Raw genomic sequence first — 14,283 nt, 5'->3', positions numbered from 1 at the left:
TAAAACCTTACACTGTATTAAACAGAAATAAATTTGAAAAGATATTTTCTTATGTAGTCCAAACAGGATAAAATGTTTCATGTATTCACACAGAAGGTATATTAAAAATTAGCAATGAAGCATACTTTTCAAGTCATGGCCATTTATATACATACACACACACACAATTTTTCAATTTGAGTATGTATGTACACATATTTGTGTATGTGTGTGTATATATATATATATATGTAAGGTTTAATGTGTTTCTTAAAATCAAGTTTACTAACTTTAAAAGCAAAAAAAAAAACCCAACAATAACAAAAGCCCACAAAGCCTTCAAAACCAAATTCTAAATTCTTAAAACTCCAATTTAATATGTTTAATAGTCAACTGTCACCTCTCCTAAAGTTGCGAAATATTTTCAGCTACTGAACAAGAATTTTCTGTATATTTTTAAATGAACTACTTCTAATTTTAAGATACACTTATAAGGAATACAAAAGCATGATGAAAAAATTAGTACCAATGCCTGACCATATTTACTAATAAGGATGGTAAAATTATTTTAAATGCTGACTTACAACTCATTACCAAAAATATTCCATATCAGATATAAAATATTACTTTCATCCTCCACACTGTGTCCATGGCCCCAGGTGTTTTAAGGAGCAAGCATACACACTACTCTTAGATAATAAAATTAGACTTTATGAATGTCCAAACAAAATGCCTCCTGTGTAGCATCAATTTAAGTCAGAGCATGAGTGGGGGAAAAGCCTGATTAAGTATCTAGTAACAGAACTCTTCATTCAAACAATTGCTTTTTTTCTTCATCAAGCAAAAATGCTGACTTTTCTAGGAAAGATTGCAGAAAAGAGATAGGTGCCGCCGACCTTCTCCTTCTATTTTTCTGTAGTATAAAATATTTGAAATCCTTACAAAAATTATCCTAGGCTGTAAGCCTCCCAGAAAACAAGCTATAATAATGAGGAAGAGGCTGAGCTTTGCTAAACATGGGGCTTCCCACCCACCTTCCCCCCCAACTCTTCCCATAAAAGCAACCTCGACTATTAACACAAAGCATACTTTAGCAAGTAGCTCCCTACAGGATCCTGACTCTCCTTGAGTGCTTACCACAATCTGATTTCTGGACAGCTGACCCAAAGTTTGTTGATTTTACTGATCTTCAGAAAGCCACTGACTGGCTAAAGTCTTACTGGTGAACAGAGTCAAGAATCAGATGCCCTGCCATACTTTACAGAGTGAGGAGTTGGACAACACAGTTGCGCTTGGTGGCACTGTGGTGAGACATAGGAGGCATCTTCTTTTTGTCTTCAATTAGCCACGTTTGGGCTGGGTAGCTCTATTACATCTTCAAAAAACTGAGCTCCAGTTCTTGATGGAGACAGAGGAAGGTCATTGAGGAGGTGGTTCAGCTCAAGAGCTAAGTGAAAAATCTGTCTTTTGATTCAGTCCTGCTTGAGGATAGAAGTCATCTTCTGGATGGAAGAGGGAGTGAGATGACCTAGAGTCTTGAATTGGTGGATCTGCAGGAACAGAAACTAAATACAGTGGAGACCTCTTAACTGAGTAACACCACGAGATGGATTTGCTGACAATGCGTCAATATAAGCCAAGTATAAAAATGAAAACGTGTGCATTGGAACTGATCATGCACTTGTTTTTCCAGATGTCAAATGCATTTGTACCATTCTACGAATAAACATGTTTTCCAGTATCTAACTGTAAACCAATTCACGGAAAAACTACCAATTAAGGGAAAAGGAAAAAAACATTCAAACAAAAAGCCTATCGACTCTGCCTTAGTGAATGCCACACCCTCACTTTAAACACTCAGTTACTCTTTCACAAACTATAATCTGTCTGACCTATACAGTGTCAGTGGTAATATACATCAAAATTTTCATTTGAGTTAGATCTTTTAGGTTTATCCTCTAGAGAAATGAAAATTCGAATACACTCAAGGTACTAAATTGAGGCTTGAATAATCTATCTCTTCATTATTCTAAGTCTTGCATTAACTAAGCTGATCCCTACTTATCAATCAAAAGAAGTAAGGCAATCTTTAAATGTTGAGTAGTGACCACCTTAAAATTTCCCTCAAACTTTCATCTGCAAAAACCTTAGAAAGTCCATAATCAGGGTATACTGGATCTAATTCTGAATCTCTCTATCTATTAAGAGGAATTCTGATCAACATTTGATTACTTACTTCCATTTAGAATTTGAATATGTAAATTTACTGCACATACTCTCGTAATTATTAGACCAAGGGTCAGCAAACTATGGCCTTTGAGCCAAATCCAGATCACCACTTATTTCTGTTAAGTGAAGTTTTACTGGGATGCAGTCAGGCTTGTTCATTCTGTGCTCCTAGGACTACTTTCATGCTACAATGGCAGAAAAAGTGGCTGTAACACAGACTGCAAACCCTAAAATAATGACAATTGGCCCTTTACAGGAGAAAGTTTGCCAACTCCTGATACAGGCAATTATTGAAACATACAGAAGACAAGTTACATTTTAAATGGTTCTGAAAGAGAACAGCAAACAATTAAAATTAGATACAGTTCTATCTCAACAAACTTACCATAAAAAGAAAGCAAAAGTAACAGAAGTGCCAAGAGGACACTTTATCTGGCTTTGATTCAGATGAAGAATTCTGATCCTATCTTAACATTACCATTTCATTTTAAAGCATGTATGTGAAAATGTTACAGTGCTGACATTTCCAAGAGTATACAGGAAAATGCCATGAAACTGTTCCCGTAAAAATGGTTAATTTTATGTTGTGAATTTAAATCTCAACCAGTTGTTCTTTAAGAGTACATACAGTCTTTCACAGATATCTGCCTCTAAGTGGGCCACATCACACTGCAGCTGTTAAACACATAAGTCGCGTCTTACCTAAACATGTGGCTCCTCCAAACTCTTAGGCCATCCCAGACCCTTGTGTCTACTTCTTCTTTGCCAGCAGATGGAGACAACACCACTGAAAGTTTAAAAGACATCATTCCCTGTTTAAAGGGAGCTTGCCGGTCTGAAAACTGGGGGAACCCTAACCCAAGATTTCTGCAAAGTTATTTTTAAAAAGTAGACAGAATGGCTATGCCAACACCAGAAATCTAGCATTGGCCACGGACATCCTCAACAGCTTACTGAGAGGGAACTGAATTCTGCACACAAGGTAGTAGCTAAGTCGTATTAAAATGCAGTCATCTCTGTGACTTAGATTCAAACTTCCTGCTCATTTTTCCTGACTTGGCCAGACCACTTAGTTTACCTGTTTCGAAAAGCGGAACCCGGATATGTAAGGAGGAGCTCTTTGAGCTCCACAGAGGTAGGGGCAGTGCCTGTGGAGACCATTTCTAAGCATCATCTGCACTGCTAAGAGCCTTTTTCAAAATGAGACAACTATCCGGATCCACATGAGATAGGAAGGATTTTACACAGAAGAGAGCTAAAGAAGAAATGGTGGGAGCAGTAAGGAAGAATTCACCTTTGCGGTCAAACTGAAAAGAACCTCATGAAAGGAAAGTCAAACTTATCCACTCTCCAAGGTTTTTATTTCACTACTAAAAATTATGGAAACAGACAAACCAACTGTAGGAAATAAATTTTAAACCTGGAAAGCTTAAGAAATCACATCAAAGTAATTCTTTGCATTTTTCAGTAATAGCTTTCTTTTCCAAACTCAAAGCTTGAGAGCCATTGTTTTTAAGGCCAATTTTGAACATAAAAACAAGGTTATCAAGCTAAAAAGAGAGAACATATTGCTGTACTATTTATATTTGCTACAAGATTCCTGTCTTTGAAGTACACTGAACAAGAACAACCTATTTGGCAGAAAATGGCTTAAAAGAAAGATTTACCTTAAATAACAATAACATCCAGTTATTAAAAGTCTTAAAATTCCTTATTTTTATGTATATTTTGTTCATCCTCTGATTATATATCAGAACTAAAATCAGTTTACATAAAAGGGAAATAAATACAGTATCCAGGTTTTACCATACCCACAATTCCTTTCCAGGTTACACTAGAACTGACGATAACCGCTTAAATAAATCCTCTTATGACTAATTACAAGATCAGGTAGGTAAAGTAGATCCTGAACCACAAACTAACTCTAAAATCTTATGATTCCTAAGATCTAATAACTGTCATGTGCCGAGAACTCCACGCCAATATCCTGCCTATTAAGAGCGCATAAGCAATCGTGAGCACCTCTCACCACGCGTCGTAAACGTGCTGTGACTTAACTCAGCCAGCCCTTGGGTGGGCTTTATCTGACAAGCAACAAGGCTCTGGACCCTCTGCCAGCCTTTCAAGAACTGGGACACAAGGCAATGCTGCTAACGGTGCCCAGGGCAGAAAGGCGCTTTGCAGTTCTCAAAATGTATCCACACATATTAATTCAAATTTCATGATAGGGAAATCTCAAACAAAGTAAGAACTATGGTCAACAGATAATTCGCAGTGATATCTGTAACTGATATTTGTATTTTGCACGGTTCCCTGTCCACCAACACAAATGAGGGAGACACGCGCTAACTTCTTACAGGAAAAGCAGAGTGCCTAGAGGAACTAGGAGAGTGCCCTGGAATTCCGAAGAAACCCCCGACTCACTGCACTGCAGCCCACAGACACGTCCCTACGGAAGGCCGCGACAGCGACCCACATGGGGGCTTTCTTCGCACGAGCCGCGCTTTGGAAAAGCAATGACGCTGCCGGCTGTCGCCCTGGCCAAGCTCCCGGGGACCTGAGGTGTCAGTGTTCTGCCTCCACCTGCTGGCAAACTTAGTACAGATCAGTGGGTAGGAAGAGTCCACGTTCTTCTGGTGACAATGTTTAGATGCAGCCCTTCAGCAGGATGCTGCCTTGTGCTACTAAGTCACTGAAATAGAGATGAAATCCACTGGGAATAAACACCTTAAACTTTAGCCCCCCCCCAAAAATATATATATATATACACACACACACATATATTTACAAAGAATTTCTTGGTTCAGAATATCTAACAGGCCAAAATTCAAGTTAAAAAGGTTTAATTACCTGATAAATGACATCTTGGAAAAGGACTGGAAAAGTAAGTGCTGCGTCTTCCAGCTCATTTAAACTACAGTGTACTAGTGTTTCATCCTTAAAATAAAAAGCACATATTGAACGAACTAAGATACTGAGATATTTCAAATGATAATTATATGTATTCATGATCACCAAAAACGTTTATTGAAGCACCCTTCAGCACATGAGTTTCATAACACCTTCCTGTGTATGCACGGCACAGCAGTCAGGGGCAGAGCTTTCTAAGTCACTGGTTCTCCGGTGGCGGCCACCAGGACTGCGTGCGCCGTTGGCATTATCCGGGCACTGCCAGTGAGAAATGAAAGCTCGCCAGCTCTTCTGGTAACTCAAATTCAGCAGGGAGCAGAGCGCGGAGCTCAGCAGTCTGTGCTCCAGAAAGTCCTTCAGGGTCAGGCGATCGGGCGAGTCTGAGGGCACTGCTCAGTCCTGCAGCTGCCCACTTCTGCTAACCACATATGTACTTTCTTCTTCTTAGTTTTACAGCTCAGCAATAGAAGCTCAGCATTTAATTATTTAAAAATATGTGTCTTTTACTCATATATAGCTCCTTATCTGTAAACTAAATTAGCGGTGAATCAAGACGTATCTTTGATTACCAAACCCTCTTTTCTCATTGTGAGGAAAGGAATGTGAGGATCGTTCATCTAAGGTATGCGCAAGTATCTGTATTTCTCAAATCCTGGAGGAAAAACAAGAAGCCTTCCATTTGCAGAACCAACAACACTTTATGCTCAAAATGAATTAAAATGAAATACAAATGCTCACACCTTATGATTCCACATGTTACTAGCTGCAGTGTTTCTTTGAACCTAAAGTTAAACTCGGTGGAGGCAAAGAGCAAAAAATACTCTTGACATGCCTCATTTTAACAGCATATCAGAGTACACAAATTAAGATATTTTCTTAGTACCTTTTAAATCTTAGTATCTTTTTAAAAGGTATTCTCTTTCCTTTAATTGGATCGTAACTAACTCTGCTACTCATCTTCATCTATAGCCTACCTAAATTTTGATCATTCTTCTTTATATGCGTCTGTAAAATTACTCATTTATGCTCACTATTCTTAGCTTCCCTTCTCTTTTTACCCTTCATATTGGTTTAAAAATTTTACGGCCAAGCTTGCTATCATGATATCAACTACTAACATAAAAATCTAGCGAAATCTTTTTCAGTTTCTCCACTAACTTGCATATCAAATCTTACTTACTCATAATCACTTTCAATATTTTTCTTTCTTTTTTCCTACTTAATCCTCTAATACACATTAAATGCTTAGGACTTCTGGATACATAGCTTCTATCTCTTTGGCCAGGCAAAGGCTAAGGTGCTGAACTCCCAGAACTGTACCTGCTAGTTAAGATTTAAAAGAATAATCTTTTCCTAAGATAAGAAACAAATTAATGAGAACTGAACTACATCTCCAATTATAGGTTAGTAGTAACAAAGACTAAATAGTAAAATGTTTTCCAACATTACATAATGAATTATATTTTTGCTAATATCAAGAAACTGCTGGCAGATATAAATTAATGGTGACTATATATTAAATTTGGTTAGGAAAAGGTAAGAGATATTCAGTTTTCAAAGCTCTCTTGGTACCCTAAAATATAACTTTAAAATCACACCAAGAAAGCATATTAAAGGTCTTATTAGTCAACATTAAGTCATGCTTTTGAGAGTCTATTAATAAAGTTATTGGTATGAGACAATATACAAAACAAACAAACAGGAAAAGGAGTATGGTCTTGCATGAGGTTAACTCATCAAGACCCAGGTCCTCAAGGGGACATGACTGTGGATTCCCTAGACTGAATTCTAGGCATGAAATTATAATTAACTGGGAGATTAAAAAACAGAACAAAAGGTATAGGAGTGTTGGAAAAATAAATGAATTTAAATAGCAAAGTAGCAACGGGGTGGGGAGAGAAAAAAAGAAGCTTAATTTATTTTCAAAAGGTACTGGATACCAATGCAATGGTAAGCCCTGGCATTAGATGGTGCTTAAAATAAAAACATTTCAGAACACCTAAGACATGTTATTACAGTAAATGTATGTGTAAGGCAATTCACTCTCTCGTATTCTTTTAGGTATTTGGGGCTAATATTTTTTAAAAAGAATATAACTCCTTCATTTTTCCTAACTCTAGGAAAAACAGACTCACCAAGTCTAAAACTAGGGAGAATTCTGGTGTGCTTCTCGTCTTCAACGGAAGAGCGGGTTTCCTATTCAGCTGCTCTTCTGTCAGCGGCGGAACGTGTTTGATGAAATAATAGCTATAAATCAAAGTTTAAGAAAATTTCACCATTTCTATTTTTTGTAAATATAAAACTTCTTACTAAACTCAGCCCATCTTTAAGTTTTTAATTAAATAATACATATTTAACCTAGTAAACCAAACTTATAAAACATGTACGTAAAACTGAAAATTAGTATTTCAGTAACTCAGTAGAAGTATTAATACCTACAAGTAAGATGTTCCTTGCACTATACCATTCAGCCACCCCTGTACACATGTACTTTCTTTCTATCCCAAGAGGGAAAGGAAAAAATAAAAACTCACGGGTCAAATACTTCCCAGTCTTCTTCATAGGTGGCCTCTGCGTGGGCGGATGAATATCCACTCTCTGGTGTCACTGGTGCTATTCAATAAAGGGAAAAACAAAGTGTTGCTCTTACTCAATGCTTCCATCAAGTATACATATTTACTGCTTTTATTAAGACTGTCCTGAAGCCCTGTACATTTCTGGTTAAGGGTAAGACAGAAATAATTTATAAACAGTATTTAAAAGTAACTTTATTAACACAGAGATCTAACTCTGGATCCAAAGGAAAAAAATACCATTACAGACAAAGTGGCAAGCTATACCATGGCTAACAAAATTTAAATCCCGAACAACTAACAGAAGATTTACTACTCATTATTAGGAAACTACACTCCACAAAATTTCCATTTCTAACTGAATGATGTTTGTATATATAAGAAAAACTCCATGGTGCTCTTATAGCAGTTAACACTTCACAAAGCACGCTGCACACACAATGTACATGCTGGGGCTCCCCTGGTGGTGCAGGGGTCAGGAATCTGCTTTTCAATGCAGGAAATGCAGGGTCAATCCCTGGTCGGGGAACTAACATCTCGCAACCATTAAGCCTGGGTACCGTAACAAAGAACTGGCACACCCAAAAATTGAACACTAATATGTGTGTGTGTGTGTGCTGAAAAAGACTCGGAGGCAGCTCCAACTTAAGATCCATGGACAGCCTCTGAAGAGGCCCACAACCCCCTAAAGACACACAGGACCTCAAGGCTGCCTACGACCTCGAAAGTTAAGAAACGATGCTCTACATAGAAACCAGTGCTTTAGGTGACCCATTATTTCACTTCTCACTCACAGGTAATTTAAAAATAATCAAGAAAAAATTCCATAAAATTCAATCAACTGAGAGAGCTTCAGAGATTATGTTGAGAATTTTCTTATATTTGTAACTTAAATTCAATGAGAGGACAAAGATATCCCACAAACTAAACAGGTAACGTCTCAGAGATGAAAGTTTAAGGTGGGCTAGAGACTGAGTGTGTGTTTCCCCACAATTCCTGCACTGAAATCTAACCCTCAGAGCGACGGTGTCTGGAGACGGAGTCTTTGGGAAGCCATCAGGGCATGCGAGTGGAGCCCTCATCGGTGAGAACAACGGCCTTTAAAAGGGACGCCCCAGAGAGCGCACACAGCTTCCGGAAGACAAGGGCACAGCAAGAGACAGCTGTCCACGAACCAGAAAGCAGGTCTCCACCGGGCACTGAGCCTGCTGGGGTTTGGGGCTCCGATTTCCTAAACTCCTAAACTACATTTGTTGTTTATATGTCACCTAGTCCAATGGGAGTCTGTCATTACAACAGCCTGAAAGAACTGACGGGCCGCAGCAGAGACTGCTGTGCACTGTCCACAGGAACGGGCTGGTGGTGGTCGAGTCACTCAGCCGTGTGCGACTCTTGCGACCCCACAGACTGTATGTAGCCTGCCAGGCTCTCTGTCCATGGGATTCTCCAGGCAAGAACACTGGAGAGGTTGGCGTTTCCTTCTCCAGGGGATCTTCCCGACCTAGGACTCAACCTGGGTCTCCTGCATCTCAGGCAGAGTCTTAACCGACTGAGCTATGAGGGAAGCCCAGGAATGGAATACTGGTGGATAACAGCCTTTCAGGACAAAAAACTTACCTGTTCTTTACTCTTTATTTTACTATTTCCACATATTAACACCTTCTCAGAGTCAATGCAGTGTGTATGCTCGATAAATGCCAACAGATGCAAGGCAGAATTTTGTTCATCCCCAACAACTTTACACCAGTTAACGGTGCATAAGCACAAGGGGACAAAAAGAAAACACGCCTACCACTTTACTGCTTCAAGTTCTTATTAACCACAGAAAAAGGGGGACAGGAAGTGCTCACAGCATTTGACACCTTATGCTGGAGCATCTTTCACATTTCATCTCAGTCTCCAAAGCTCTAAATTTTTATTGCCACTCTAAGAAAACCACCTCAGAGAGCTCGGGTTATCTAAAGTCACACAGCTACGTAAATGGTGCAGCCAGCCTCCTTCCTCCCTGTTCTCTTTGGCGACCTTCCTGAAGCTGAGGAAAAGCAACACTTCTGTCCCTCATCCTCATCTCTTCACATCAGCAGAACTCTCTCTCGTCTTCCTCTCCTGATCCTCCCGGAGGAGCTGCAATGTGCCACCTCCACGTTTTGCTCATCTATTTGGAACAGCACTCATCACACTGTACAGTAATTTTTGTGTATACCTGGCTCATCTATTAAATCATATACTCTTCAGGGTCAATGAGCATATCTTATTCATCTTTATAAACAGTGTCCGTCACAAAGAGCAGGTGTTCAATTATGCAAGTGTTCAGTTCAGTTCAGTCGCTCAGTCGTGTCCGACTCTTTGCGACCCCATGAATCGCAGCACGCCAGGCCTCCCTGTCCATCACCAACTCCCGGAGTTCACTCAGACTCACATCCATCGAGTCCGTGATGCCATCCAGCCATCTCATCCTCGGTCGTCCCCTTCTCCTCCTGTCCCCAATCCCTCCCAGCATCAGAGTCTTTTCCAATGAATCAACTCTTCGCATGAGGTGCCCAAAGTACTGGAGCTTCAGCTTTAGCATCATTCCTTCCAAAGAAATCCCAGGGCTGATCTCCTTCAGAATGGACTGGTTGGGTCTCCTTGCAGGTCAAGGAACTCTCAAGAGTCTTCTCCAACACCACAGTTCAAAAGCATCAATTCTTCAGCGCTCAGCTTTCTTCACAGTCCAACTCTCACATCCATACATGACCACAGGGAAAACCATAGCCTTGACTAGACGGACCTTAGTCGGCAAAGTAATGTCTCTGCTTTTGAATATGCTCTCTAGGTTGGTCATAACTTTTCTTCCAAGGAGTAAGCGTCTTTTAATTTCATGGCTGCAGTCACCATCTGCAGTGATTTTGCAGCCCAAAAAATAAAGTCTGACACTGTTTCCATTGCTTCCCCATCTATTCGCCATAAAGTGATGGGACCAGATGCCATGATCTTCATTTTCTGAATGTTGAGCTTTAAGCCAACTTTTTCATTCTCCTCTTTCACTTTCATCAAGAGGCTTTTTAGTTCCTCTTCACTTTCTGCCATAAGGGTGGTGTCATCTGCATATCTGAGGTGATTGATATTTCTCCCGGCAATCTTGATTCCAGCTTATGTTTCTTCCAGTCCAGCGTTTCTCATGATGAACTCTGCATAGAAGTTAAATAAGCAGGGTGACAGTATACAGCCTTGACGTACTCCTTTTCTTATTTGGAACCAGTCTGTTGTTCCATGTTCAGTTCTAACTGTTGCTTCCTGATCTGCATACAGATTTCTCAAGAGGCAGGTCAGGTGGTCTGGTATTCCCATCTCTTCCAGAATTTTCCACAGTTGATTGTGATCCACACAGTCAAAGGCTTTGGCATAGTCAATAAAGCAGAAATAGATGTTTTTCTGGAACTCTCTTACTTTTTCCGTGATCCAGCAGATGTTGGCAATTTGATCTCTGGTTCCTCTGCCTTTTCTAAAACCAGCTTGAACATCTGGAAATTCACGGTTCACGGTTCATTGCTGAAGCCTGGCTTGGAGAATTTTGAGCATTACTTTACTAGCGTGTGAGATGAGTGCAATTGTGTGGTAGTTTGAGCATTCTTTGGCATTGCCTTTCTTTGGGATTGGAATGAAAACTGACCTTTTCCCGTCCTGTGGCCCCTGCTGAGTTTTCCAAACTTGCTGGCATGTTGAGTGCAGCACTTTCAAGTGTTAGAGGGACAGATAATGAATGAGAAATGGAGTAAATCTCACTTTTCCCCACTAGGAACTAAAGTTTTAGAAATCCCCTCTCTGTCGCCATAGTTGTCAGAAAAAATAAGCACAAAGGTTAATAAAGAACCACAAAAACAGAAAAACATCAAACAAAAAGTCAAGAGCCTTGGCTTCAGTCCGTATCTCACAAGGCTGTAACACGAGGGAGGCAATCAGCATTATTAAATGACAGGTCAACAGTAAGCTCATCTACAAGTCTTATCCACCCAGGAATAAATTATGTGCATAATTCATGCTGACTTGCTCGTTAAATTCAGTATTACTCTAAAGTTAGGTAATAAATGCTGACCCTACATGTTTCCATATTTCTAACTGGCTCAGGGACCTACCAGTTATGGTAGGCCTTTCAAGGGACCCAGATGAGGCTGCGAAGTCTGTATACAGAGAGACCCGAGAACAGGAGTTTCTTCTGTGGGGATGCCATCCGTACATGAAACAAACCTGAAGGTGCGAGATTGCCTCTACACAGGGACTTCAGATCTTAAGAATGCAAAACTCACACACTTAGAATAAATGTGCTCATAAATGTAAGCATATTATTTTGTTAGCTGTGTTAAATTTAGATTGGTACAAATAATTAAGCTGTTAAGTGTCTAAAATGGTAAAATAACCTTTAAAATATTCAATTTCAAAATGACTAGATTTGGGAGGAAACACTTTATTTCCAATTTTATTAATTTCCAGGAAGAAAGATTTATGCAGTTAATCTGCCTATTTAAGAAAAAATATGAAGTACTGCATTTTTACAAACTTTATGAAAACGTATAAGAAAAAAAAATATTTTTCACCTGTAAGGGGTGGTATATCACGATTAACTGTTTCCTCTGCTTCTTCTAAACCATTATTTATTGACGGCCTCACTTGGACGGCCTGATGTGAGTAAGCCGCTCCATTAGCTGATGTAGTGGTGCTGGTAGTGATCTCATCCACCTGCTCCATATCAAGCTGCTTTACTATCTCCTCAGCTTCCACAGCCTGTCCTGGGGAATCGGATCCTGATGTTCCTGAAATCATGATTCAGTGTGCATTAATCATCACTTAACAGCTCGCAGTGGGAGAGGAAAGACAGACACAACTTTAAAGCAAGTAATGAATAAGCTTCAGAGACACGATGCAGACTAGAGTGAGCACGGACACCACCCCCGAAGGCACCAGGCCTGCTAGGAGATGAGAAGCCAGCTAACCCAACCACTGGAAAACAGCCACGTAACATGACAGCACATGCTCATCATCACTACGATGACCCTAGTTCGGTTCAGTTCAGTTCAGTTCAGTCGCTCAGTCACGTCCGACTCTTTGTGACCCCATGGATCGCAGCACGCCAGGCCTCCCTGTCCATCACCAACTCCCAGAGTTCACCCAAACTCATGTCCATCGAGTCGGTGATGCCATCTAGCCATCTCATCCTCTGTTGTCCCCTTCTCCTCCCGCCTTCAATCTTTCCCCAGCATCACGGTCTTTTCAAATGAGTCAGCCCTTCACATCAGGTGGCCAAAGTATTGGAGTTTCAGCTTCAACATCAGTCCTTCCAATGAACACCCAGGACTGATTTCCTTTAGGATGGACTGGTTGGATCTCCTTGCAGTCCAAGGGGCTCTCAAGAGTCTTCTCCAACACCACAGTGAAAGGCATCAATTCTTCAGCGCTCAGCTTTATGGTCCAACTCTCACATCCATACATGACTACTGGAAAAACCATAGCCTTGACTAGATGGATCTTTATCAGCAAAGTAATGTCTCTGCTTTTTAATATGCTGTCTAAGGTTAGTCATAGCTTTTCTTCAAAGGAGCAAGTGACTTTTAATTTCATGGCTGCACTCACCATCTGCAGTGATTTTGCAGCCCGCCAAAATAAAGTCTCTCACTGTTCCATTGTTTCCCCATCTATTTGCCATGAAGTGATGGGACCAGATGCCATGATCTTAGTTTTTTGAATGTTGAGTTTTAAGCTAGATGACTGTGTAATCAGCTGATGATCACAGGACAATATATAAATTATCAGATCAACATGTTGTACAACTTGAAATTTTCACAATGTTATATGTCAGATATATTTAATAAAAATAAAAATTCATCAATATTTAGAAAAACTTCCTGGAACAGAAACAAATCCGAGGACACCATTATTCAGTGAGTCTTCACTAGACATTTCAAACAATAAGGAATAAAGACTATTATAAGCTAGAGTGATATTTGTGAACAGTTTTTCTTAAGAGTAGCTTAAGCTATTTCAAATAGCTTAGAAATACCTATTTATAGTTAAATGAGTCAATTCAGAACTTTAAAATATTTTTTATTGAGATATAATTAACTGATTTAATACTTTATATAATGAAATATGATTACCAACTGAGCATTAGCTAAAACCTCTATCTTGCCACATAATTATTTCTTTTTTGTGGTGAGAACACTCAAGATCTAGTCTCTCAGCAACTTTGAAGTTTCTATATATACTGTTGACTTCTGAACAACATAGGGGCTGCAGGCAGTGAGCCCTCCACACCCACAGTTCCAAACCTTCAGATCCAACCAACCAGATTGTGTCCTACTGTAGTATCTATAATGAAAAAAATCCTTGTAGAAGTGGACGTATACAGTTCAAACCCATGTTGTTCAAGGTCAAGTGTAATCCAGTACTGCTGGCCAGAGAACTTCTTTTCATTAGTGAGTGTTGTTTATGGAGTGCCTACCACGTGCTGGGCAACATACATACACACACACTTTTCCACTAGCCTCAAACAGCTTCTGATGTTTTTAAACTAGAGATACTTCTCTAAAAATGAGTCAGCTGTTCCCGTGAGCATAAG

The 14,283-nt window shown here is 39.8% G+C and overlaps 1 protein-coding gene across 5 annotated transcripts in view; it reads right to left on the bottom strand.

The window, feature by feature from the left end:
* The window catches only part of CTDSPL2 (CTD small phosphatase like 2), a 77,843-nt gene that overhangs the window by 17,410 nt on the left and 46,150 nt on the right, over window positions 1–14,283 (bottom strand). For 4 of the 5 annotated variants that reach the window (XR_006060491.1, XM_042252879.1, XM_015097240.3 and 1 more), the window contains 4 exons: window positions 12,266–12,481; window positions 7,653–7,731; window positions 7,254–7,365; window positions 5,059–5,145 (listed from right to left, as the gene is read on the bottom strand). Coding sequence is in view for 4 of the 5 variants with exons in the window: in XM_042252879.1 (XP_042108813.1) it covers window positions 5,059–5,145; window positions 7,254–7,365; window positions 7,653–7,731; window positions 12,266–12,481 (494 nt within the window). In the remaining variant the exon portion in view is untranslated. The remainder of the gene's footprint in view (window positions 1–5,058; window positions 5,146–7,253; window positions 7,366–7,652; window positions 7,732–12,265; window positions 12,482–14,283) is intronic. The other variant, XM_042252880.1, reaches the window with a different exon arrangement.

The sequence above is a fragment of the Ovis aries genome, chromosome 7, assembly GCF_016772045.2.
Source record: "Ovis aries strain OAR_USU_Benz2616 breed Rambouillet chromosome 7, ARS-UI_Ramb_v3.0, whole genome shotgun sequence".
NCBI lineage: Eukaryota > Metazoa > Chordata > Mammalia > Artiodactyla > Bovidae > Ovis > Ovis aries.
Note: the sequence above shows the minus strand (reverse complement) of the source record. Positions and strands in the feature narration are given on the sequence as shown.